Raw genomic sequence first — 27,905 nt, 5'->3', positions numbered from 1 at the left:
CCCAAGATCATAAAAATCAAACTCTCTCTCTAGTGTGTACGAGTCACGCCGACGCCTTTCCACGGTCGTCGCTAGTACCTGAAACACATAACACAACAACTGTAAGCAATAATGCTTAGTGAGTTCCCCAAAATACCACATAAAACACATATGCCACTCAAGGCTATAATACGACCCTCCGGTCGATGTGTCTCAGCGGAACCCTCCAGTCCCGTAACTCGTTGGACCCTCTGGTCCGGTCATAGCTCGTTGGGCCCTCCGGCCCGGTCTGTATCGTTGGACCCTTCAGTCCGGTCTATAATCATCATACAACATACATATAACACATAGCACATAATCTCATACATAACACATAAGACCCTCTGGTCAACATATAATACTGCTCTAGGTACGTACAATGAGAAGACTCACCTCGAGTGTCTCGGTAAGTCTCTGACTCGGTAGAAATATGATCTAGCCTCCACCTAATCACATAAAGTAAATACTCTCATAAATATAACTATGCTATATTAAAGGCCTCATTGTTGACCAAACCCTAAAAGTAACCAAAAGTCAACGGTCAAACTTGGACTCGACTCGTCGAGTGCACTTGGGCGACTCGGCGAGTCTACACGTGTCCACTAATTCTTTAGTCCCGCTTGGCACGTCGAGTTCCTCCCCTTGCTCGACGATTCACCCCTGGCCTGAATCGTGGGGCCACCCCGACTCAACTCGCCGAGTCTCAAGAACAACTCGACGAGTTCCGCCTTGAACCTCAAACTCCCCTTTGACTCACTGAGTTATTCCCCTAACTCGGAAAGTCTACCCACTGAGTGGTTTACGGGAAACCTTAACCCTACTCGCCGAGTCTGAGCTATGGACTCGGCGAGTTCATGCCATGCACAAACTCCACAGACCTCCTGAGGTCAGATCTGTTCCATTAATCCATAGACCTGACCTTCTCAAGCATGATAATCACGTAAAGTTCAGACCTTGACACTCAAATGGCATCTAGATGGTCTTACTTGGTGATTTAGTCCCAAAATAGCATCCTAAGTTCATGAATCCCAAAATAACTCCAAAAAGCCCCAAGGGTTAAGGTATGTGGACCTCTTTGAGTCCAGATCTAAAGCATGAACTCGAGAAGGGACCAATTGATCCACAAATCCATCCCTAAAGGGGGTTAGAAAACCCTAACTCTAGGAATCAACACCAAAACTGAAGAAGGTCCAAAAAATACCTCAAGATGAAGTCTATGAGCTCTGAAATCACCAGAATCACACCTCCTTCAGCCTCCTCTTGCCTATCAGACAGTTAAATGGGTGAATCTGCCCTAACCGCACAACCAAACAAGGAACAAGAAGTAAGGCGAAAAGCACACATCTAACTGCCTATCAGATATTAATTATATATAACCCTGATGTATAAACTAAGGTATTATAGAATTAACCACTAAAGGTCCTTTAAGTTATACTGGTTTAATAAAATGAATTAAACCCTTTTACTGTTAAGTTTCTAGTTTAGCCTACTAAATGTTCTACCTGAAAAGTATGTTTTTGTACTAGAAAACGGTGTATTGAATTTGTATGCTATGACCTGAACCATACCTGGTACTCCTTATGGTTACTTGGTGTATACGGAATATATATAGCTAAGATTGAATAGATAGCAGGCTGGGTGAATCTGCTCTAAGCCCACAACCAAAAAAGGAATAGGAAATGAAGCGGAAAGTACACATTCTACTGTCTAGTGTCTACCGGACCTGATTAATATATATCCCTGATGTATCTACCGAGGAATCATAAAGTTAGCATTATAGGCCCCCTTCTAACTGAATGTAGCAAGACTCGACTGTTCTGTTTGTCTTTTGTAATGATGTAAGTTTTCCCAAGTTTAAGACTATCTTTACTAGAAAATAGTTTGCATTACTTTTTATGTGAGAAGATCACTATATGAATGTAATGGGAAAAATGAAAGTGTACAGCAGTGCAATATAAAGTAACTACCTTAAAAACCAATTTGTTAATTAAGGTTAAAATGTGATGAGGTTATAACCATACTGATTGACAAGTGTTTAACACGACGACCTACTGGCATCGAAACTGATGTGACATTTGTCACCCCTTGGCCTGCCGGCCAAACTCTAGCGAACAGTCGGGATGTAGGCTTGTCAGTCCCGTATAGATCTATACACATAATGTCTGTTCTCCCTCAAGGAGACTCTGGTTACAAAACGTGACCTAACAAGTATATTGCTAAGCCGTGAAGTAGTCTCACATAAATGTTATCTTGTTTTTGTTATCGTATGTTCCTTTTTGTTCTTGTTATCGTATGTTCCTTTCTGTTATTGTTATTGTATGTTCTGAACCCCTAAACTATACCTATTATAATTTTACCAGTATGTTTGTTTTGAACTGTTTCTGATTTGTAGAAAAGACTCGATTATCTAATGAGTTATGATTGTACTTTAAAAGCAGAGTTTTATAAAAAACAAAGTAACATAACTTTAAAAGAGTTTTTGAAATGATTTGATCACTTATAAAGCATAAGAAATCCTTTGAAATGATGGTTATCACAGATAAACATGAACACAATATCATTGTGTTCAACTTGTATTCCCCCCTAAAAGCATTTAAAACATTTAAAAGATTGATTATAGGGGTATGAACTCACCTTATGTGGGTGATTCAATTATAGGTTCATGTAAGGATGAGAAGTGTTGGGTTATGAGCAATACATCATTCTTATGGTGTACATGCAAACCCTAATGGCTTTTAGATCTAGTTTGTCTAATGAACATGCAATTGAATACCCAAAGCTATAAACCCTAGATCTAGCATACAATTAATCATATTAACATAAAATAGGGTTTAGATCTTACCTTTGATTGTTATATAGCAATAACAATCAATCCTTAGCTTCAGAAAGCTTAGTGCCTCAAATGTTGCACCTCTAATGGAGTCACAAACACCAAGAGAAACTTGGATGAAGAGGAGAAGAGAGGAGGCAGCCAAAAACGTCTACAAACCCTAGAGGGAGTCTTAGCCACGTTTTTGGGGCAATAGGGTTCCTTTATATAGGTAGGCTATTAGGGTTTTCAACTAGGAAACCCTAATCTGACTGCTTAAGCCCTAAGCAGCCCATGGATTCCTTTAACATATCCCTTGGACGATTTCTAATGGGCTTCCCCATATAATTCGTCCAATCTATATATTATTAAGTAATCCATAGCCCAATTGTAATTATCTTATAATTACAAATCCAGTCCCCTAAGTTTAATTAATCTCTTTTAGCCACAAAATTAATTCTTAATTAATTCTTGACTAATATTAATTAAACAATATGATTTCTCCTTTAATATATTATTCTTATAATATATTAATAAATCATAATTAAACCTTTCTCTCCTTAATTCATCCTACATATTGCTATGGTGAAGGTAACCCAAAAGGACCATGCACAATCGGGCCAAGTACATACCAAAATAGTTATGGACTTAGACACTAATCCAACAAGAAGTTCCACGAATGAATTCCCGAGACACAAACAAGTCCTAAATGACATATAATGGCATATATATAGGCATGTAATTAGTGTTTAAAACAACTAACATGCAAGGAAACAACCTTAGGGACTAGGAAACACTCGAAATGAAGTGTTACAATCACATGTGGTTGTATCAAAGGGAGTTTACGATCATAATAAGTGTGTTTACGGCCACACACTTGAGTTTGCGGCCTCAAGAAGTGTTTAAGACTAATGAGTTTACGGCCAACACATGAAATAGCTAGGGTTAACGTCCAAGATTTGAAAGGGTTCGCGGCCATGACATAAATCAAGAAGGGTTTACGACCATATAAGGGTTTACGGCCGTAAACTCTTGATGTTCTTGCTAAAATGGTAGTTTCTTGGATGCTAATCAAGAGCTTTTGATAGATAACTAGTATATGGAAAGAATACTTACGATTTGGAAGCTCAAAGGGGTGATTTCGGCCCAAAGAACTAGTGTGTGTTCTTGGAGATCTAACCCCGAAAGGAGATGAATTCACGGATGAAATCATGGAGTTTTACTAGATCAAGAAGGATATTAACAAATATAGAAAGAATCAGTTACAAATTTGACGAGAAATTGAAGTGTTCTTGATGATACTTGAGAGAGAAATGAGTGTTCTTGACTTGGAAGTGTGAGAAGTGAAGAAAAATGAAGGAATATCATATTTAAGGAGGAAGTTCATGGCTAGACCAGAGCTTACGGCCGTAAGCTCTAGTTTACGGCTGTAAACTCCATGTGATGGAGTTTTCTGGCTTGAATGCTGCACAATGAACTTTAGTAGATACTTCCTAACACCCAATCCTTGAATGTACTAGGCTTAGAACACTCAAACAGATCCTTAACAATGCTAACAGATAGCAGAAACAAGTCTGACTTTTGATTGAATTGAATGGTTTTACAAGATAGAAATTTCGGGTTGTCACAGAATGCGAAGATCGAGCGGAAATATTTAGACGAAGATTAGTGTTCTTTTTCGTTCTAATGTTTTTTTTTGGTCAATGTTTTTTTTTTCATTGTAGCGTCGTTTTTATTTTTTTTGTTGTAACGTCATTTTCAATTAGGTATTTATTTTAATTATGTTTTATTTAATTTATCTGTTTTTTAAAAATTATTATAACATAAATTAAAAAAATAAAACAAAATAGAAAAATAAAAATTAAAAACATAAAAAATTGATATGCTATTAGATGTTGTACATTTCCGCATAAGATATTATAAGTTATAATATATGATTAGGATGATGAGAGAATACTTTAAGTGTGATAAAATCATGATGAAAGTCTAATAGCCTAAAAAATTGAAATGTAATGGGTAAATTACACCAATCGTCCCTCGTACATATGCCAGAAAGCGTGTTTAGTCCCTATTTTCAAAAATTAACCCGGACCGTCCATTGTTTTGGTTTTTCTTGCTTGCTTAGTCCCTCCGCACATAAAAAGACCATTTTACCCTTATTTATTTATTTTTTGATTTATTTTCTATTTATTTGTTATTTATTAATTACTTATTGATTTGTTTATTATACAAAATAAATATTATTGCATTTAAAAAACAAAAATGGGTCGGTACATTTACTCACTCGTCTCCCCCTCCCCTCCCCTTCTTCTTCTTCTTCTTCTTCAATGCATCTTATATCTACCGTTACCACCCATAATGACCGACTTCAATGCTCCGGCAACTCCTTCGGAAAGTCCTAGACATCTACGATTTCATACAGAGGAGATCGACTCCAAGACACCGGCCAAGTTCAGTCTCTATTTTACTCTCTTCTCCTGTCTCCCTTATTCTGATCTCATACTTGCGTCTCTCCAGTTTCAGATTTGGAAATGGAACCATTTGAGTTTCCCCAAATCAAGATTTACCACAGATTTCCCAACACCACCTATCACCGCTAGCACCTCTGACACCATGACCTATCACTGCCACGTCCTCCTCCAACCAAATCATAATCTGAAAACCTTGCACCTGGCTTCTTCCTTGATCTGAAACCTTAGGCAGAAATCGATATGGACATATGTGAAGAAGGAGATCAATCTAAACATATGCCGACAACTTCTTCCTCGATCTCAACCTTGCACCCGTCTTCTTCATCAATTATCCTTGTATGCTCTCCATTCAATCAGACTTATGGTTTGTATGATTTCCTTACATGGTGCATCCAAAAATCCAGATGTAAAAGAGATCCAATTAATCAATCTAGGTTAAAATCTGACAATCATTGATTGTAAAATTTCCCATACAACGATTGTTTTCTAATAAACAAGTACAATTATAAACAAAATAAAAACGAGAGAGACCAGCATTCCAATTCGACCATATCTGAAAGGCACTTGGTACCGATTTGAACGGATCTAAAACGGGTTTTAACCCATCTGCAACCCTGTATAACCATGGCGTCGGAGATAAGTCCGCTTTCGCTTCTAATTATAACGCCTTCGCCTCTGATTCGAATAAAGAATTAAGAAAGAGTGACAGTTCTACATTGAGAACGGAGAAGAGGGAAAGAGATCGACTGTTCTTCATATCTTTCTGGTGATGGCTTCCCCCCCATCACAAAATCAGATAGAGGAGGTAACCTTGCTCCTATGGTGTCTGATTTAGGTTTCGGTTTCATGGTAGCTTTTGAGGTGCATATCGACTTCATGGGTATCTTGAAGCTTGCCAGAAGCATGTGATTTTGCCGGCATGTTCTACCATACTAAAAGAAAATAGAAAGGGGAGATGTAGAGGATGGGTGAAAGTGGGCCTAATTTCCTTTTTTAAATGATAAATAATATTAGATTAATTGAAAAAAAATACACAGGGGCATTATTGTCATTTTAAATCTGGTATAGACTAAACCTGCAACAAAATCGTCTTTTAGGGATGAAACATGCAACTTTAAACCAAACGAGGGACCGTCCGAGTTAACTTTTGAAAATATGGACTAAACGTGTTTTTCGCAACCTGCACGAGGGACGATTCGTGTAATTTACCCGAATTTAATTAAATAATGACGTGCAGTTGTCCTGGTCTTGTGAAGAGGGCAGTCAAAAGAAAATATAGGATTAGGTGTCTTGACTTTAATCAGAAGAATTGTCACTATTTGTTTATATATTCTTTTTGTTAATGAAATGTTTTCTGCATGCAAAAAGTATCAATCTGATAAAGAGCGTAGCGTCTTCAAAACGGTGGTGCTGACAGGACGCAACCGACCACCTCCTCAATTTTCTCCTTCCTCTTCTCTTATAAATACACCACCACCACCTCGAAACTCGAAGCAAATTAATAGTATTTCCCAAACGAAGAGCAAAGATTGATCAGTCACACATTCAACAGGGAAAAGAAGCGATATATAAATATTATGTCTCTTAGAGCTCGGCCGGTTGTAAACACATCCTCATCCGACGAGGAGGAGGATGAGAAGGAAATTAATTCCGGCAGCCGTAAACCACCACCACCATCTCTTTCGCAACGAGCTATATCACAGACGCTAGCTAGCACAGCCCAACTATCCAATCTCCTCCCAACTGGCACCCTCCTAGCCCTTCAAACTGTAACACCCATCTTCACCAACCACGGCTCCTGTGACGCCGCCACACGTCCACTCACTGCCATCCTTCTCATCTTCCTCACCGCCGCTTGCTTTCTGGCGAGCTTCACCGACAGCTTCAAATCCTCAGACGGGCAGGTCTTCTATGGGTTTGCAACGTTCAAAGGCATGTGGCTCTTCGATTACCAAACGGCAGCTGCATCACCATCCGGTTTACCGGACCTGAGAAAATACAGGTTGACGGTGGTCGACTGGATTCATGCTTTTGTGTCGGCATTCGTATTGGTGACACTGGCCATGAGAGATAGGAGCGTGGTGAGTTGCTTTTATCCACGACCGAGTCATGAGGTTCAAGAGGTTCTGGACATCGTTCCATTGGGGCTTGGTCTTATTTGCAGTTTGGTGTTTGTCATCTTTCCTTCAAAGAGACATGGCATTGGCTACCCGGTCACTCATTGATCTTCTCTTTCCATAATTCCATGTACATATATATAAAAAGAAAAATCTTCATTTATTATTGGTTTATAATTAATCTTGTTTTAGTTACTTCTTAGTTATATCAAAGTGTATGTAAGATTTGAATGATCAATAACACTTTAGTTTATGGTATGAAATGTGTATTACTTGGCCAAGTATAATCGCACAATGTGTTGTTTCTTAAATTGGGTGTAATTCATTTTGGTTATTTTAACTATCTTTATGTTAAGGAACATGATCGTGATTGTAGGTGATGTTTGAGATTAATGATTGATGGATGTTCTTCGTAAAAAGATAAGGACGTAAATAAGGAATAAGAAGAATAGTACTCCACTTTTGATTTGACGTCCAAGAAATGTACAATATGCAACTTAAAACACAAGTTAATTAACTATATTAAGTTCTCCAAATTATCTCTTTTAAATGCAAACGTAAACAACATTATGATTAGATAGACGGGAAATAAAGGGTAATGTAGAGGATAATGTGGTTTTCGTTTTGTTTATTTTAGTCCTATTGTTTTTTCTTGTAAAATAATCCATTTTACTTGTTGTTTTATACACATTTTCACCGATTACTTCAAATTAATCGGCTACTTTAGGTTAAGTTTTCAATTGTCATACATTTAGTCATTAATGTTTTTTGTTGCAAAATAAGCTTTTATTGTTTTTTACACATTCAGTCCTTATGACCGATTTTTGTTAGATTTTGTTCACGCAACATCCTACATAGGACAATAATTAATGAGATGTTCGCATACATGACTATTCCCTCACTTATATAAATAATCTAATTCACGAATCGGTCAAATAATGGTGGTGCCATAATTTTCTCTAAGAAGATGCGTTCGACTTCAATTTCATCTATTTCAATAGTAGACGATGAGATTCTTTGTGATTGCTTTCTTCCGATTCATATTGGGACTTCTAAAATAAAATAACATCCTAAAAAAAGTTTAGAGTCTTCCTTAATTCCTTGTTATGTTGATTTTGACAATTTTTCTGCAAATGGTTTTTTTTTATTCTTTTCAAATTGACCCCGAATTTTGAAGGTAGGGTTGCAACTGTTAAAGATGATATTTTATGTCCTTGCGTGTAACCCAAAAGAAGTATGTTATTATTATTAACAGTATACACAACTATTATGAATGTGGACATTATTTCCAACAATTGAAATCATTATGACTAATGTATTTTCTCTTCACCTGATGTAATGTAGTTAGTATTGTTGTTGAATGAAATTTGTATTGGTATTAAATATAGTTGGTATTGTATTATCATAGTTACTAATATTAATAGTACAATGTTATTACCAAAATCAGGACAAGTAACACATGATTCCAATGTTCAAACAAGCCACGTATGAGAACACCTCATTAATTATTGTCCAACGTATGATGCCTCGTGAGCAGAACCTGAAGAAGCTCATCAGGACTGAACATATACAAAAACAACAACGACCTATTATACAAAAAACATCAAGTAGTCAATCATACAGATTGAATGTGTACAAAAACAATAAATTAAAAGGCTTATTTTATAAGAAAAAGACAATAAGAACTAAATATATACAAAATGATAACTATGTTACCCTTATAGGTTATTTTCCCTGGATAGATTAGTAGCAAACACCAATGATCAAAATGCAATCAACAATTAGAAACAAAGAGTAATTATTACTAGTAAGGTAAATGTTAAAGGGATATTAGCAACACAATGTCTTAGGCACCGCAAAAGTAACAACAAATTTCTTTTTATCATTGTTAGATTTCATAATTATATTGAATCTTGGTAATTTTGCAAATGACGATATATATATATATATATATATATATATATATATATATATATATATATATATATATATATATATATATATATATATATATATATATATATATATATATATATATATATATATATATATATATATATATATATAGTTAGGTTCAAATGTTTTCGATATGTATGATAGGGGTGAGCAAAAACCGAACCGACTAAAAATATATCGACAAAACCGTAACAAACCGCAACCAACAAACCGAAACCCAAGCAAAAACCATTGGTGCGGATTTCATTTTTGCAAAAACCGAAGGTCTGCGGGTTGGTGCCGTTTTTACCAAGAAACCAGTCCATCAAAACCGAACCGCACCGAAGATTTATAAAATAATAAATCACTAATTTATATTTATATTCTATAATATATACATATTTTTTAAAATACTAAAAAATACTAATACATATTATATTTGAACTTTAGACTTTGATAGTTTGTTTTGGCCATTTAATCGTGATTCCAAATCATTTTCAAAACTTATTTTCTATTTTGTTTTTATTTTTGTAGTTAAAACTACAACACAGTAGGTCACTAATTAACTATATGTTATCAGGTTATAACAAATAAACCAAAATTCAATTTTTTTTTCTTAGTCAACCATTGTATATAAAGTCATTTAGAACTTTTGATTTATATAATTTATTTTGTACTGAAAATAAACCTTTACAAATAAACGATTTGAAAAAGTGAAAAAAATTTCACTAGATAAGCTTACATGCACATAGTTATCGTGTTTTTTTTTAAATACTTCAAAAAATATCAAAGACCACACCAAATTTTAGAATCGGTTTAAAACCGAAACCGTACCGATACAAACCGAAACCGTAAAACCGAACCATTGGAAAATCGCATGCACCCAACGGTTTTAAGAATACAAAAACCACATCTTGCGGTTTGCGGTTCGGTTTGGCCTTAAAACCGCACCATGCTCACCTCTAATGTATGATAAGAAATGACATTATTCCTAGTGGGAGAAATAAAAATCTTGTTGAACACCTTGTTTAGTAAATTAGTGATGGAATAATTAATTATGTTGATATTATCAAGCATTAACTAGCAAATGTATTTGTCATCGATTGGGATTGCAAAATTTACTAACAAAATGTTATCGTTGTTATTGCATTAATTAACAATGACTTCTTTTATCCAATGTTAAACACAAATAATATTATTTCCACATAAGACACCATCAAATATTGCATGTTAACTCTCAATTATTAAGACAAATGTTGTTACGTATGGAGTGATAAAATTTATAATTTTGAAATTGTATCTTTTCTATTTGAAGATATATTATTAAAGCAATTCTTAAGGTAACTATACTCGTAGTGTCGGTTTATATTAACAATCAATGGTTACGTATCAATATAAATTCTAAACCACAAAAAAAATCACTAATTAATAGGGGTAACAATTGATGATACGACACAATAAAAATACACGAAAACGACATTGGGATGAAACTGAAATTTGAATTTGTCCTTGTTCCGAGTTCGTGTAAAATTTAAAAAACACGATGTCGTGTTCAAAATCCGACACGAAATTGACCAAATTTAACATTCGTTTGCTGTTTTTTTCGTATTTGTCGTGTTATGTATGATTAAACATTAATTAAATAAAATATTTAATTGTTATTTGATGTTATTTTATCGTGTCGTGTCGTGTTTTTTGTTTTTCAATTGGTTTGTTTTCGAGTTACTTAGAAAAACATGACGTCATGTCGTGTCGTGGTCAGACTAAAACACACACGGTTGCCCAATTTGCCACGCCTAGCTAGTAATTGACCAACTCTCATATATATATTTTTTCTTTTCTGTTTTGAATTACTTGTACATAATATTGACATCAGAACATTTATAGTGACGAACTTCATTTGAAAGTTACGTAGAAAGTTACGTAGAGTTATATCATGTGTATCAAGTATCAACAATACGTCGTTTCCAAAAAAAAAGTATCAACAATACGTAAACCTTAATCCCTAAATTTTTTAAAGGTTTATAAAATCCTCTTTTTTGATGCTCTAACAAAGTCTGTGATTTTCAAAATTAATAAAGAAAATTATGTGCCTTCAATTTTAAATTACGTAATTACGTGGGATTTTGTTCATTATACCTACTCCAGTAACATTTCTTTAAGCCGCCACTTACAGCGAAGCCATTCTGCCATTGTCCACTTGATCATATTATATATTTACCATGAATTTTATATTCACTTTTTAATTTGAAACCTAATCCATTATTTTATTCCTTTAAAACTTTAGTCGTAAACATTTAATCATTTCAGATCTATTCGATTAAATCATTTAACATTTTGGTACGCATGCAACTAACATCATGTTATATTTATATGCAAGAACAAGTACAGAAATAGGAACGTAAAATATATAGATCATAGACAAATGGTAAAATAAGTAATTGTTATTATTTCTGTAACAATGTATGTAAAATGATCAAATGAAACCCTTACATAACTAAAACGAACTATACATAAATTCAGTTTTCTTGTAAGAAGGTAGAATTGAGTTGTTTCAAAGAAAAGGTGAAGATATATCAATGGGATACAGGGTAGCCAATGCCATGTCTCTTGGAAGGGAAGATCACAAACACCAAACTGCAACCGAGACTAAGTCCCAACGGAACGATGTCCAGAACCTCTTGAGCCTCATGACTTGGTCGTGGATAAAAGCAGCTCACCACGCTTCTGTCTCTCAAAGCCAATGTAATCAGCACGAATGCCGACACGAAAGCATGAATCCAGTCAACCGCAGTCAACTTATACTTTCTTAGATCCGGTAAACCGGAGGTTGATGATGCTGCTGTTTGGTAATCAAAGAGCCACATGCCTTTGAACGTTGCAAACCCATAGAAGACCTGGCCGTCTGAGGACTTGAAGCTGTCGGTGAAGCTTGCCAGGAAGCAAGCAGCGGTGAGGAAGATGAGGAGGATTGCGGTGAGTGGTCGTGTGACGGCGTCGCAGGAACCATGGTTGGTGAAGATGGGTGTTACGGTTTGGAGGGCTAAGAGGGTGCCTGTAGGTAGGAGGTTGGCTAGTTGGGCTGTGCTAGCTAGTGTCTGTGATATAGCCCATTGTGACATAGTGGGTGGTGGTGGTGGTGGTTTAGGGCTGTCTGGGATGTCATTCTCCTCCTCCTCATCCGACGAGGATAGGGCTGTTATTGGCTTAGCTCTCAGAGACATAGTACGTAAGATATATGTAAAGAGGTTTTTTCAAGCGATATTGGTGGGAAGGACTGGGTACGTGGAGTTGGTGTATTTATAGAAGAAGATAAAAGAAGACTTACAGATAAAGATGGAGATTGGAGAAGGTGGTTAGGTACGGTGTTTCGTAGAACCACATCTTTGAAGACTTCAAGGTTTGTTTCTATAGTTGAATACTCCAACTAAACTCGTTCTTTCCACATGCAGAAAAACTATTTCTTTTATGTTTATATTATTGACTAATATTCTTTTCAATTATACTTCTCAAAAAGACAAAATTGCAAATGGGACTTTACGATTTAGGTTGCTGTAGTTAATAAAATCTAGATCTTCATTGTATGTACAATTAAGTAAATTGTGATTGTTTCTCCTAATTTTAGAAAAGTATATAGATGTAGATTAAAAACCCAACAGTATTAGGATGTGATTCATCAACAATTTAATTAATATTTTAATTTAAAATAAAATAACTGAAATTTTATTGAAAATATATTTCATTTCTTTAATTTACACATTAATTGTTTTATTTATCATTTCATATCCAAATTCTATTGTTTAAACTTTAAAATATTATATTTTTCCAACTTAATTTTTTAATATCATATTCGTCCTTTATAAACCTCTAAAATATCATATTTGTCCAAATCTTTTTTAAAATGTTTTTAATAGTTTATAATCATTTTTATATCACAGAATTAACATAATAGTTAAAAAAATTAATTGTATTATCCTTATGTCTATGAGAGTAACTCCAACCATAAAACATTAAATTGGTTATTGCTTAACACTAAAATGAAGTTTGTATTCCAACCAAACTCTAAAATTGTGTTTTTTGAGGTGATGTAATTTGGCCTTCATATTTGGTGCGTGAAACTTTCTCAAACACTAAAATAATGTTTTTTAAAGGTTGATTGGAAAGATAATACCATTTTAATGTCATTTATAATAGTGTTTTATTGGTTGGCTATACAAGGTTCTAAAAAGCTCGCCATGGCTCCGCCATGGCGCGCCACGACTCCAAGGATTGCACATGCCGCTAAGCTTTTCCAAAACGCCGCCGTAACTCATATATGTGTATAAAAATGAATAATAGTTGAAAATACATATAAAAATATTAATTATATAGAAAATTGTCGCCTTAAGTCACGCCTTACAAACGTCGTGACTCGCCAAGGCTCGGAGAAACTTGAGGCTTGACATTGCCGCCAAATCACGTCTTACGTTATTTAGAACCTTGGCTATAGTTGGTCTGATAATGAATTTTCTATTTTTAAATTGTTAGAATATTGCCCTCTTGACAAACAAAACACTTCATCTTCAACCATCTCCATGGAATGTATGCATTGATTGCTAAGTTTTGTTGTTGTTGATTATTATCAGATTGTAGATGGATGATATTTTAGATATTATCATGACATTTTGATGTTTAAGAATGGTATGTGTGTGTGTGTATATATATATATATATATATATATATATATATATATATATATATATGATATTTTGATATTTAAGAAGGAAACACACACACATTCAAGTTTCTAAGCTCAAAGTACAACTAATCATTAATAAAATAATAATATAATCTTAAAAATCTAATTGTTTACAATAAAATACAATTATCCGATGCATAATACCTCTTTACCCAATATTTCCCCTTGATTGAGTCAATCACAATTCCCTTTTATATCCGATGCATAAGGTATCTGTGAGATTCAAATTTGAAATCCCAAACTTTTTGGCCCCATTATCGGTTCTCTTCCTGTATATCTGTAACATCCCGAATTCCCAGGTATTATTTATTATTGTATTTTTGGTGATTTGTGAGGAGACTCGGCGAGATGGAGCCCAAACTCGCCGAGTATGATCGCGGGTGTGGGTGCGGGTTCGCGTCTGGACTCGGCGAGTCCACGCTGTTTAATGAAATCCTAATTCCCCGGGTTTGGAGCCTATTTAAGGGCACTTATAGCCTCCCATTATGGCTACCAGTCCCTTGAGAGAACCCTAAGAGAGCTAAATCGCTTTGAGAGAGAAGAAGTCACTTTTGGATCTTTATATCCTTTGTTTAGAAAGAAGAGGGTGACAAGAGCAAGGAGGAGGTGAGATTCAAGCAGATCGAGAGTCCAGAGGCTTCATTTTGAGGTAATAGTTCGAACCTCCTTCAGTTTTAGGGTTGATCTTTAGAGTTAGGGTTTTCTAACCCCTTTGGAGAGTGATTATGTGAAGCAAATGGTCCCTCCTCGAGTTTGTACCTTGGATTTGGACTCAAAGAGGTCCAGAGACCTTAACCCTTGGAGCTTTTTGGGTTAGTATGGAGTTATTGGACTTAGGTTGTCATTTTTGGGACCAAATCTCCTTTTGATGCCTTGTTGTGGTTATACAAGCATCAAGTTTCGAACTTTACATGACATTCATGCTTGGGAAGGCCAGATCTGTGGTTTGGGGAAACAGATCTGACCTCAGGAGGTCAATAGGGTTTGTGCATGGCATGAACTCGCCAAGTTGTTCTTGAGACTCGACGAGTAGGGTTTGGGTTTCACGTAAATTGTTCAGCGAGTAGACTTGCCGGGTTGGGGGATAACCCAGTGAGTCAGGGAGAGTCAAAGGGGGCTGAGTTAAGCCGGAACTCGCCGAGTTGTTCTTGAGACTCGGCGAGTTGAGTCGTGGTGGCCCCACGATTCATGCCAGGTGGAACTCGACGAGTTAGGGAAGTACTCGACGTGTCAAGAGAGGATCCGAGGGAGTCAGTGAACACGTATAGACTCGCCGAGTCGCTCTAGTGCACTCGCCGAGTTCGGTCAAAGTTGACCGTTGACCATTGACCAGAGTTGACCAGTGTTGACTTGATAGGGTTAGTCAACCTTAGTTGTGAAAGTGTTAATTATAGATATATTGTGTTATAGGAGGACTATAGCTCGGGAGATCGAGCGCTAGTGATTTCAGGGATTTGCGAGTTATCGAGATACGCGAGGTGAGTCTTCTCACTATACTTACCCTGAGTAGGTAATCAGAGTTATGTGACAGAGTATTTGTATGCTATATGTATGTTATGTGTTGTACTGCATTATTTCTATGTGATTTATGCTATGCATGCTTATAGAGTTGGAACCGGAAGGTTCACAGAGTTAGAGCCAGAGGGTTCACAGAGTAGGGTCCACGGACCCACAGAGTTATAGCCTCGAGTGGCTAGTATGTGCTATGTGTGGTATTTTGGGGAACTCACTAAGCTTTGTGCTTACAGTGTTTGGTGTTATTTGTTTCAGGTACTAGTGATGACCGTGGGAAGGCGCCGACTTGATCAGTACACACACAGGATTTTTATGTTACAAGATCTTGGGATTTTTATACGTCATGGATTGAGTTTCAAACATTGATGTTTTTATGAATATTAAATGAATTATGTTTTTATAAAATGTGAAAAATTGTTCTGAAATTTACAGTTTTACAATATCTCATTTCCTCTTCTCTACAACCTCCTTCATGCTAAAATGTTTTAACTGTTAAGATTTCTTTGTTGCTGGCCACAACCATTGATTGAGAAAAAAGGTAAGTACTTTGTGCTTCTGTCGTTTCCGGCAACCACGACCATTAATGTTTTGGTTGACAACCGTCGAATACACAACTTCATATCTCTTGCTGAAAATCCTACTCTCTTTATTCTATAATTTTCCAGGCAATAACCTTAAATATCTCTCCTCCCTTCTACTACTTTCCCCTAATTCAAATATTGTGTTTTTACTCAAAATATGAGAATGTATGAAACACCCCAAAAATACAAACCAAAAATTTCATTTTTAAAACATTAATAAAACCATCAACCATCCAAAATCATAAGTAAAATCATATTCATGTACCATAAAACATCATAGTATATGTCACAAATCAAAATCTCATATCAAATAATCAGAGTGAACTCCCAGGTTGCGACTGTGGTGTGTGTCATGCGATCAACCCGAGCCCTTCCCTTTGCTAGTGGGAATACCTGTAACCAAAACTGAAAACTGTAAGCACAAAGCTTAGTGAGCTCCCCCAAACTACCACATACCATACAATAACACAAATAACACATAGTGGGCCCCGCCTGGCATCGGACCGAAGTCCGGCATGATCTGGGCCCCGCCTACTGCATCGGGCCCCGCCCGACATCAGACCGAAGTCCGGAATAAACTGAACATAACATAACATGAACATATAGCATAATCACATACTGTATCGGGCTTGCCCGACATCGGTGTGACAACTCGAAATTTCCATTTTGTACGAACATTAGCTATTCAATAGAAGCTAGTCCAGTTTCAATGAATTTCAGACTTTTCCGAATAAGTTTGTGTACATTAAGGTTTATGTTTAAGGAGATATCAGGAGAGTGGATGCTCATGGGTTTGTGAAACTTGAGTATTTCAAAACTTCTTAATGTTAGAGTTCAATTCCGGAATAAAAATATTTTCTGCCAAAAATATTTCAGGACTATAAGTAGATTTCTGAACTAAATTCATTCATTATTCACATTTCCAACTAGAGAAAAGCCATTTTCTCTCTCACGGATCTTCGGGTTTTCTTCCCAAATCGTGAGTACACTTCCCTAGTTGTGTTTTAATGCTTGTTATATGCTTAACAACATAGATTATTTGTCAAATATATGTGATTCGGGAGTTTACCGCCCAAGAACGTTCTTGGGGAGTAAACTCCAAAATGAAGCTTAAAGGCCATCTAGTCCCATTTCCTTGTTAGGTAACTAGCTTAGGATAATATGTATGATCATTTGAGGCTAGAAAACAATCAAGAACACATAGCTTTAGGTGTTTACGGCCCAAGAGTTTCTTGGACCGTAAACACCAAATTCAAGGGCTTAAATGTTCCCTAATCACTCCTTAAGGCCTTAGACTTTAATCCTCAATTACTTCTAGCCAATTTGGGGACTTTAACATATCAAAAACACCCCTTAAAGGGAGTTTACGGCCAAGGAAAACTCTTGGGGTCGTAAACACCAAATAAGGGCACCAAAGTGTGCCTAGGGTCCTCCATAGCCTTAAACAAATGCCTAGAAATTATCCTACATGTGTATGGGACTTGAAAGAATTAAAACACCCATCCCATGAGAGTTTACGGCCGCAAACTCTAAGGGATATGGTCTTTTGGCCGTAAACTCCTCAAAGGAGTATTATCTATGTGCTAAACTACCCAAAGGATTAAACCACCAAGCTAGGCTTATTCTAGAAATCATTTAGCACTTCAAAACACCAATTACCACCAAGATTGGAGTTCACGGCCGTAAACTCAAGGGTTTACGACCGTAAACTCCTTGTGTGGGGTTTATTGGGTAGTAAACTCTTATATAAGGCCCTTTGATACATTAAACCCCTTTAGCCTTGTCCCATAGCAACTTAGATGCAACCGTTAGGACCTATAACACTTATACAAAGTGTTTACATGTTCCTGAGTGTCCCAAATTATTTCATTAAGTTATTATTTGGCTAATTAGTTATATATATGCTCAGTATATGATAACTAGGCTCGTGCGTGTGAACAAGTCTCCGTTTGCCACCTAGCACGGTATCCGATACTTCAATCCAATCCACTCACCACAAGTGAGTTCATACCCCTTTAATTAACCTTTGAAATACTTTTAAATGTTTTAAATACTTTATGGGGGGGATACAATTCAAATGCTTATAGTTATTGCATCAATCATATGTGATTAATAACTAGAAAACCAATGATTTTATCACTGTTCAAACTGTTTTACTTCAAAATGTTTTACAAACTCTTTTACTTATCAAATGCTTTTATTAAACTTTGTTTTACTTCTTATAAATTGCATGCACATATATGTATAGATATATAAGCAATGTTTAAAGGGCTTAGGAAGGCCATCCGCCCTATTTCCTTTTTCTTGATTTGGATGTGGTCTGGTGGGATTTCGGGTAGCCCTCCGAAGGTCGTTTCAATATTAATTACATATCAAATGTACATATATAGACATAAAAGTACTCCTTTATTCATACTTATCAGTACATCATCAGTAAGTTACCATCGGGGTAACACAGGATCATACTACTATAATTTCTAGATCAATGAGTCAGTTCATTTATGAGTCTATACATTACATTACTATGAGAATATATACAACTATACTAAAAAGAGAACATATACAACTATACTAGGAAGAGAACATATACAACTATACTAGGAAGAGAACATATACAACTATACTAGGAGGAGAACATATACAACTATACTAGAACGAGAAACATTACATTACATATACAAGAATACGATAACAATTGTGATCCACTGTATCGGAGCATGCCTTAAATGTCATGGCCCGAGTTGTAGCCAGAATTCTCTTGGAGGGAGAGCGTGAGTTTGCGTATAGATCTATACTGGATTGACTATCCTACACCTTGCTGCTAGCTACAGCCGGACCTGCAGGTCTGTGGGTGCCAAACGTCATTCCGTTATTACGACCATTCGTATGTCGTTGTTATCAGTCGATAGTATGGTGCAATTTATCACATAATACCTTAATATAAATCCGGTTTAAGGTAGTTAGTACAACAGTAGTTCCTTTAATACAACACTACAGTACTACAATAATTTACCCATTACATACATTTAGTGATTGTTTCACTTAAACTTTAATGTACAAACTATATTTTGTTAAATGATAGTTACACTTGGGAAATTACACACTTTTACAACAAACGAGCATACAAAATAGTTAAGCCTTGGTAGAAGGCTACTTTAATAGAAAATATAGGTTTTTCTGAGAGATTCAAACTTGTACAAACACTTACAAACATTTACTTACATTTTACAAACTTACACTTGAGACACGTTCAAACGTTTTGATAACAAACACCGACACTAAAATACTTATGAACTCACCAGCTTAATGCTGATAAACTCTTTCAAAATAACTTGTATTCTCAGGTCATCAGTAGACAGGTACCGAGGCCAGCTTTTGAGAAGATGGAGCGCATCCAAGACTCATCTTATTATTTTGATTTACATTATATTTTTAGTGTCTAAAACTGTACAGAACATGCTTGTATTAAAATTATATATTTAATGCAATGGATGATGTTGTTTGCTTATTTACATTTACTGTGTTGTGATACTTTACATGACGTCCTCCGCCCCAGAACGTTTCCGCCGTTCTTGGTTTTGGGGTGTGACAATCGGACCGAAGTCCGGATGATAATGCAGATATCACAACATGCATGAATCATGAAGACATCAAGCATACATACTACTGCATCGGGCCCCGTCCGACATCGGACCAAAGTCCGGAACTACTATCATCTAAACGGGCCGACATTATGGACGTAGACCCGTTCCTACTGGAAGGAAACTCACCTCGAAGAGCCGACTACTAAAAATCTGAGTGAAGGATCCCTGACTGCTGCCCCGACTGCTCTCCGGCTATCATGACCAATAAAACACTTAATCAAAATGAGGATCCTTCTATGGGTAAAATGACTATTTTACCCCTGCTATGGTGTGGGTCTTAACTAAAGTCCACCCCCCCAAACCTTTCCAAATCTATTAATGGCCCACTAACGGCCCACTAATGGACCAATTCTCCAAATTGGGCCTAACTCCTCTTATGGGCCCACATAAGCCCAATATGTCCTTGGCCCAAAATCTAAGTTTTGATGGCCATGATGAGGCCCAATAACTGACAATCCAACAATTGACCCAAACCGAGGCCCTAAAATGTACAAACCCAAATATGTGGATTACGCGGGGCGTTCCTTTCTGTACGCAACGCGTACATGCTTCATGGATTGTACGTTGCGCGTACTGGATGGTACGCCCAACGTACTACTCTGCTATGTCTCTTACCACATTAAGCACTTAATACTCAAACCCAGAAGCTACAACTACAGATCCAAGTTCCTTTCAACTTCTTAATACATAAAGTTTATGACTTGGTGGCTTGCAACCCACTGAATGCACCCAACTCTAGAAATAGCAACAAACTTCCATGGAAATGGCTAGACCTCATGCATAAATACATAAAGGCCCCAAAGTTTGGAACTTTATTTCTATAGGGACACTTTGAGCTTCAAGGATAGCAATCCCAAGCTCAAAAATGAAGTTGCATGCTAAAGGTCCTTCCTTTGGACCTAAAAGGTCCGAACTTCTCAAAACTCCTAGATCTAAGCTTATAAGAGGAAAGTTGGGAGCTTTATACCTCTTTTGGATGCCAAATGACGAAATGATCCCAGATCCTTGAACTTAAGATACTCAAGTTCTCCTTCTTCCACTTATCTTCTCTTATTCCAAGCTTTTCTTCACAAAATGAGTGTAACGCCCCGATTCTCAGGTATTAATTATATAAGAATTATTGGATGAAGCCCTACTCGACGAGTCGGTCAACCTACTCTTCGAGTAGCAGCGGGGTGGGACCGCGTGTTAAGTGACCTACTCGACGAGTCCACCTTGGGACTCGACGAGTAGGAGCTGGCAGATGAAACCTTAAATCTCGGGGTTTTCACCCCTATTTAAAGGAGCCTCAGCCTCCTTTGGCCTCCTTGCAGTCTTTAACAGCCCTTAAAACCCTAATACGCGTGTGTGTGCCATTGTGTGATTGAAGCTTAAAAAGAGGATTTTGGAGAGAGAAGGCTTAGAGGAGAAGGGTATTGGAGCAAGTGGAGTGTGGAAATCAGCTCTTATCTCAGTCATCATCTTCTGGAGGTAACCAAATCGTCTTTCTTTTTGTGAATCTCTTCCATTGTTGAGTTTTAGGGTTTTTGGTGAAGCATTAAGTTGAAAGGATGAGCTATGGGCTAGATCTGAGGTTGTAACTTCAGATATGGACCCTCCTTGGATGCTAGAATCATAAAGTTGTTGTATTGGTTGTGATTGAGGTCCCTATTAGACTTGAAGCTTCATTAAGAACTTAAAATAGACATTTAGAGCCTTTATAGCCATGCAACGTAAAGTTTGCAACTTTACGTGATAAGCATGCCCTAGAAGCTTGGATCTGTGATTTGGGGGCTCTGCATTGCTCAAATCAAGTCTGTATAGAGAAAGAACTTAATGGACTCGGAGAGTCGCAAGATGACTCGGCGAGTCATATAAAGATGGCCGTGAACTCGACGAGTTGGATGAACAACTCGGTGAGCCCGATGAAGATCACCATAAGACTTGACGAGTTGAAGAACAACTCGGTGAGTCGAATGAGTTTTCCCTAGATTATGTATGCGTGTGTATCTGTCGAGTTGCAAGGAGGTAACTCGACGTGTGACCTTAAGTTTGATCGAGGATCAAAGGAACTCGACGAGTCACTCCGATGACTCGGCGGGTTGGAATGTACTTCGGGGAACTCGGCGAGTAGCCAAGGGTACTTGGTGAGTTAAGGTCAACGTGGACTGTTGACCTTGATTGAGGACTTTGACTTTGACCAGGGGTTGACTAGTGGTTTATGGAGTACCTTGTAAGGTTAAGGACTTATGGGTATGATGTACTATGATGATAGGTGGTGGAACCTATGTCAAGTGATCCGAGAGTTGGAGTTTACCTTTCGTGTCGACATCTCCGAGGTGAGTTATCCTCACTCTATCGATAGGGTCTACGGCACCAAGGCCGGCCCTTTAGTTGTTATTGTTATGGTATTTTGCATGTGGTAATGATTTGTTAGTTCGGAATCAAGGTAGACAGTATGTTATGCTTTGATGATCCATAGGGATTGGTGTGTTAGTGACCTGATAGGTCGGTACTCTAGTTACAGGAGAATTCTATGATTATGATCAGTGAGATAGATATGCTTGATGTTTGTATATGCCAGTATATGATAGCTATGCGCACATGGTTATTTGCTTGTCGGTTGGGTTGAGGCGGTCCTACTTTGTGTTGAAGGCCAACATACCCTATGGGCGGTCCGGGGAGACTATAGGCCCACATGGTGGACCAGTCATGCCGAAGGCCCGGGATAGATTCAGACAGACTGTAGGCCCGATAGGGAAGTCCAGTCAGGCTGATAGCCCAGTATGCATGATGATTGATTGATTATTACTAATATGGTATTGTCAGTGTGGTATTGGTATTTTGGGGGTACTAAGCCCTCGGGCTTACAGTTTTCAGTTTATTGTTTCAGATACTTCAGGAGTCCATGGAAAGGCGAAGGCGTGACCGTACTGCTCCTCATCCTTATGTTATGATTTTTGGGACACTCTGATGGAAAATGATTTGAAAACATTTTGTAAACGATGTTTTACGGTTTTTATTTATGATTGAAAAAATTTAAATTTGGCGTAAAATTCACTACTAGAAAAACAGCATTTTACGACGCACAATCAATGACACGCGCTGATAGAGGACACGCATTTGTGCGTGCTCTAAAAATTGATGTCAATTTTCAAAAATATGAAGAATAGAGGACACACATATTTTGCGTGTCCTAAAATTAGTGTCTAATAAAATAAAATAAAAAACACGGAGGGCACCTTAAATAAAATGTGTGTCGTCTAACTATGTCGTTTTATAAATTTTAATGAAACGCACGTTTCATCTAAGGGGGAAATGAAATCCCAAATATTAAAAAGCCCGCTTTGTTTCCACCGGCTGAAAACCCTACCTCATGCGCATCGAAACCCCTTTTCTTTCTTTCTTCTCTCTCGATTCTCAAACCTCTACCGCTTCACTTCTCCACATCTTCTCTCCAACTTTGCATCTCCAGCGCGATCCTCCGACAAATTCGCATCTTGTTCGCTTGTTCCCATAACTTCTCCACATTTGGTCTGCAACTTCTGGTTAACTTTATCTGTACGTCCGGTTCTTTTTCGACGATTGGAGATTGAGACACTGTTGGTGGACAAAGCAAGGCCATCCACCGCTGGGTAGACCCTTACACCACCCACCTCTGACCACAACTCCTTCTCCCATTCTTCCTGCCCTCTATGATGAACCTCCCCCAACCTGCAATATGTGAGCAGTGGTGGGTACTAAATCATCATGGATGCGATCGAGAATCAAACTCAGAACCGCGTTGTTGGTGGCTACCAGATCGACCATGGTCAATCAGCCCAGTCTCTATCTCAGGTTCGTATTCTTTTTGTAGGTTGTGTTTGGTAGAGGGAAATCAATGGGGAGAAATGGAACACTTAAATCGTTGCTGGTGTAGATGAAGCACACAAATTGTTTGTTAAAATGCTCGATAGAAACCATGTTTCATGGAACACTTAAATCGGTGCTTTGATTTGTGGTGGGTCAAAAGAATGCTTTTCAGTTTAGATAGTTGCGACATTTGAACAGTTGCAGCTCCAGATGTGAGATCACAAGATTACTGGTTATGTTCTTCATTCATCTTACACAACTAGATGTGTTAAATCATTGCTTTAGGTTCTTTTTCATGAATGGAAAATTAAAATAGTTGATTTTGTTTATTAATGGTTTAATGGTCTATAATGAACGTGTTTAGCTTAGAGATGACAAGGTGCAGAGGCGGTATGCCATTAAGTTTGTGATTAATAGTCTATCACTTGAATTATGTGATTCTTTCTAATTTATTTTATTATAAAACAATAATATGAGAAGACAAATAAATTTGATGACAATGAAGTTTGTGGTTTATACCTTTTATATTTAGTTGTTTCAGATACTTTATCCATTAGCATATAATAAAAATGTAACTTAAATTAGTTAATTAACAATTTAACATTTTCTTTGAACGTTAACCTAAACTATAATTTTGTTTGTTTTTGAACAAGTAATTCATTTTTTAATGGGGATGAAGAACATCCTACTCATAAGCTTTTACTTAATCATGCCTCTTACTTTTTAATCGAAAGTAATTTAACCTTCGTTGGTTTAGCAGGACTTCGGGTAAGCAGTTAAATTCGCTGGCTTAGCAGGACTTGTGACGATGTGAATGATGCACCTGCTTTGAAATTGGCTGATATTGGGATTGCAATGGGCATTGTTGGAAATGAGGTATGTGTATTCTAATAGAGATGATGAATGTAATCTATTTGTAAGCATAAATTTAATGTGAATCTTTTTGGGGCTTTTTTCTCCAGGTTGCAAAGGAGGTTGTTGACATGGTTTTGGCTGATGATAATTTTAGCACGATTGTGGCTGCAGTTAGAGAAGGCAGATCCTTTTACAACAATATGAAAGCCTTTATCCGGTTAGTTAACCAAACACTAACATAATTGAACGTAGTCTGAAACTAATTGCATTTTGTCCATTTGTGTCTGACAGGTATATGATTTCTTCCAATATTAGTTACCAGCATCTTTCTAACTGCTGCCATTGGGATTCCAAAAGGCCTGATTCCAGTTCAGCTTCTATGGGTGAATCTGGTTACGGATGGCCCACCTGCAACAACCTTGGGTTTTAATCCACTAGAAAAATACATCATGAAAAAAGCCCCTCATAGGAGTGACGATTCCTTAATTAGTCCTTGGATTTTATTCCAATATCTCGTAAGTTTTTAAAACCCTAAGCTTGCATTTGGTTTGTAGCATGATTTTGAAAAATAATGGAATTGTGATAAAATTATCATCATTGAGACATAATATGAATCTGTATTAATACAACTCTAGATCAACGTTTTTTTTTTTTTTTTTTTACTTTTCAGTTTATCTTTAATCCTTAAATCACTAGCTTATATTACAAATCATATTATGTCTCATTCAGGGACAAAACTGAGCTATGTAGACTTGTTTTTTTAATAACTGGAATTAGTTGTCTTATGAGGTTATTATGCATCAAGGTGATTGAATTTAGTAATGAATTTTTTGCATTACATTGGAGAGGTTATTATGCATTAAGCTGATTGAATTTAGTAACTAATCATCTTTTTGTGCGACATGGTTTATGTTGTATATATTAATTTAAGACTACAAATTTTACAAATTTGTCCCCATTCATGTTTCTTTCCCTTCCCCACCTATGTCCTCACTTTCTCAAATATTTTTCAAACATCATGTATCCATATCCAAACAACACATAACTCAAAAAAAAAAAAAAACAAGGACTGAATATATTTTTTTGTTAGGTTGTACCCCTTTGCATTGGGCAACACTGAGAGGAATTTTGGAGGCGTGTGTTGTACTTCAACATTCAGGGACAAAACAAGAATTAATGGTGAAAGATAGTGCTGGATTTACACCTGCACAAATTGCAGCAGATAGAGGCCATCACCATGTTTCTTTGATCCTTGTATGTTTCCTTTTTCTTTCTCATAATTCTTTTACCATTTATGAAAATTTATAATAATTATCTTTTTGTTTTTATGAAAATTATGCAGTCTAATGCACATCGTGCACAAAACAGTTGTTGGAAAGACAAATCTTGGATTAAAAAAATCAGGGATATATTCTCCGCCCTTATTTTGTTATCTTTAGTATTTGTCAGCACGTTAATCTTCATCAATTCCGTTCTTTTTGGTAGGTATCAATAATTTATATTATTATTTAATCATGTTAAAAGGATTTATTTTACTATACTAAATTACGAATCAAGATCTTCGCTTTTTCATCTATTTTAGCTTCCAATCTTGTTAAGGTCACTACTGTTGTTGGGCTTTGGGGATGGACAACTGTTACCCTTTCAATCGCCTATTTATTGATGGTTATCCGTTGTAGCAGGTATATTTTTTATTTTTTATTTTTTATTTTTTGAAATATTTCAAGAAATACAACAAATTTCATAGTGTTGCTTAATGTTGACTATTTTTTTGTTCATAACTTTTTCAGTAAAGATTCTGGTTATGTGAATATGTCGGGAGGGATAAAGAATAATGCTGATGCCGAGGTATGCTTTATTTCTGATTAATTAGTAAATGACCATTTTATCCTTACTCAAGAATTAATGCTAAATAAATAAACAAACTGTTTTATAATTCTTCTTGTAACTTAATATAGGGTCCTTTTTTGACCATTGATTTGACTAACACTGCTTATTGGAGTGCAAATTGGTCTCAGTTATGTCCTACTTGCAAGGTTTGTTAAAAAAGACTTTCTTTAATTTCTTTATTTTAATTCTTTTTTAAATCACACTTCAAACATATTATTATTAAGAGTAAATTACACGGATGGTCCCTGTGGTTTAGGGTAATTTGCATGTTTGGTCCCTAACAACTTTTTTTAACTCGGACCGTCCCTACTTTATATTTTTGTTGCACGCTTAGTCCCTATCTAACCTAAAAAGACTATTTTGCCCTCAATGACTATTTTTATTTTGTTAGTTCTTTTTATATTATTCCAGTTATTATTAATAAATTAAATTATTAATATAATGTTGGAAAAATTATTGATTCCAACTTAATCCTCCACAGTTCTTACCACCACCTCCAGTCACCGGCACCAAATCCGGTCATCATCTCCGGCCAAAGATCCATACCACAAAAATTACCCAAAAATCAACATAAAGCCATCTAACGTTCAACACTAAATCTGAATCTACATCTAAAACCAAACTTGTAACTCAAATTCAACACCAAAATAAAACCAGAAAATGATGATGAATCCTAGAAGAAAACCAGATTCAGGTGAATCCCCCTACCGTTTTGTTAATAGCAGAAGAACAACTTTTTGATGCCTTCACCGCTTAACGCCTATCCAATCGATGAGGAATCCTAGAAATAACTGTGGTCTCGAAAATCAGTGAAAATAAAGAAGATCGATGATGGGAAATCGACATTTGAAACCCAAAAATCCAGTCTAGAGACCGATAATATAAATGATAAACCAAATCGTTTTTTGTTCCATGTGAGAGAAAGGGGGATTCAGTGGGTTCGAAACTGAATAAAGGGGGGAACAAATAACAACCCTACCGATCTTTAGAAACCCAAGAATCCATCTTCACCGTTGCCAAAGTTTTTTCCCACGAACAGGAACAAAAATTGGTGCTTCAGAAACCCTAGTTCCCATCGTCGGCTGCCATGGTTGAGCTTTCTATAATTTCTGACATATAATAACGAGAGAACGAGGTGTGAAAACCCTACATCCCTTACCAGGTTGTGCGATTTATAGTTTATGTTTGCCAAAGAAACACCGACTTTCGACGTAGGTTCTTTTTTATTTAATATTGCATCTGATTAGTGGTGGTGGCTCGCCGGAGAATATAGAAGTGGTGGTGTTGCTGGTTCGTTTGAGAAGGACACGAAAACGATGGAGGTGGAGGGTGGGGTTTTATGGGAGGGGATGAGGAAGTGGGCCCACATATCTAATTAATATATTTTTTTTTCATATATATTAATATTTGTTTTTAATAACTAATATTTTAAAAAATGGTAAAAGAAATCAGTAAGGGTAAATTAGTCTTTTTAGAACGGACAGGGACTAAGCGTGCAACA

The 27,905-nt window shown here is 36.6% G+C and overlaps 2 protein-coding genes across 2 annotated transcripts; one reads left to right on the top strand and one right to left on the bottom strand.

The window, feature by feature from the left end:
- Positions 1–6,740: 6,740 nt before the first annotated feature.
- Positions 6,741–7,678, top strand: LOC111879016 (protein DMP5). The gene has a single exon (XM_023875494.3). The coding sequence runs from the start codon at positions 6,876–6,878 to the stop codon at positions 7,521–7,523; it is 648 nt and encodes a 215-aa protein (XP_023731262.1). The 5' UTR covers positions 6,741–6,875; the 3' UTR covers positions 7,524–7,678.
- Positions 7,679–11,774: 4,096 nt separating this feature from the next.
- On the bottom strand, positions 11,775–12,668 carry LOC111879002 (protein DMP3). The gene has a single exon (XM_023875470.3). It carries the CDS (start codon positions 12,572–12,574, stop codon positions 11,927–11,929), a length of 648 nt encoding a protein of 215 aa, XP_023731238.1. The 5' UTR covers positions 12,575–12,668; the 3' UTR covers positions 11,775–11,926.
- Positions 12,669–27,905: the final 15,237 nt, after the last annotated feature.

The sequence above is a fragment of the Lactuca sativa genome, chromosome 9, assembly GCF_002870075.4.
Source record: "Lactuca sativa cultivar Salinas chromosome 9, Lsat_Salinas_v11, whole genome shotgun sequence".
NCBI lineage: Eukaryota > Viridiplantae > Streptophyta > Magnoliopsida > Asterales > Asteraceae > Lactuca > Lactuca sativa.
This window is presented reverse-complemented; position numbering and strand designations above follow the sequence as displayed.

Coding starts and splice junctions, on each gene's coding strand:
- LOC111879002 (XM_023875470.3), bottom strand. CDS start 12,574: ATGTCTCTGAGAGCTAAGCCAATAACAGCCCTATCCTCGTCGGATGAG.
- LOC111879016 (XM_023875494.3), top strand. CDS start 6,876: ATGTCTCTTAGAGCTCGGCCGGTTGTAAACACATCCTCATCCGACGAG.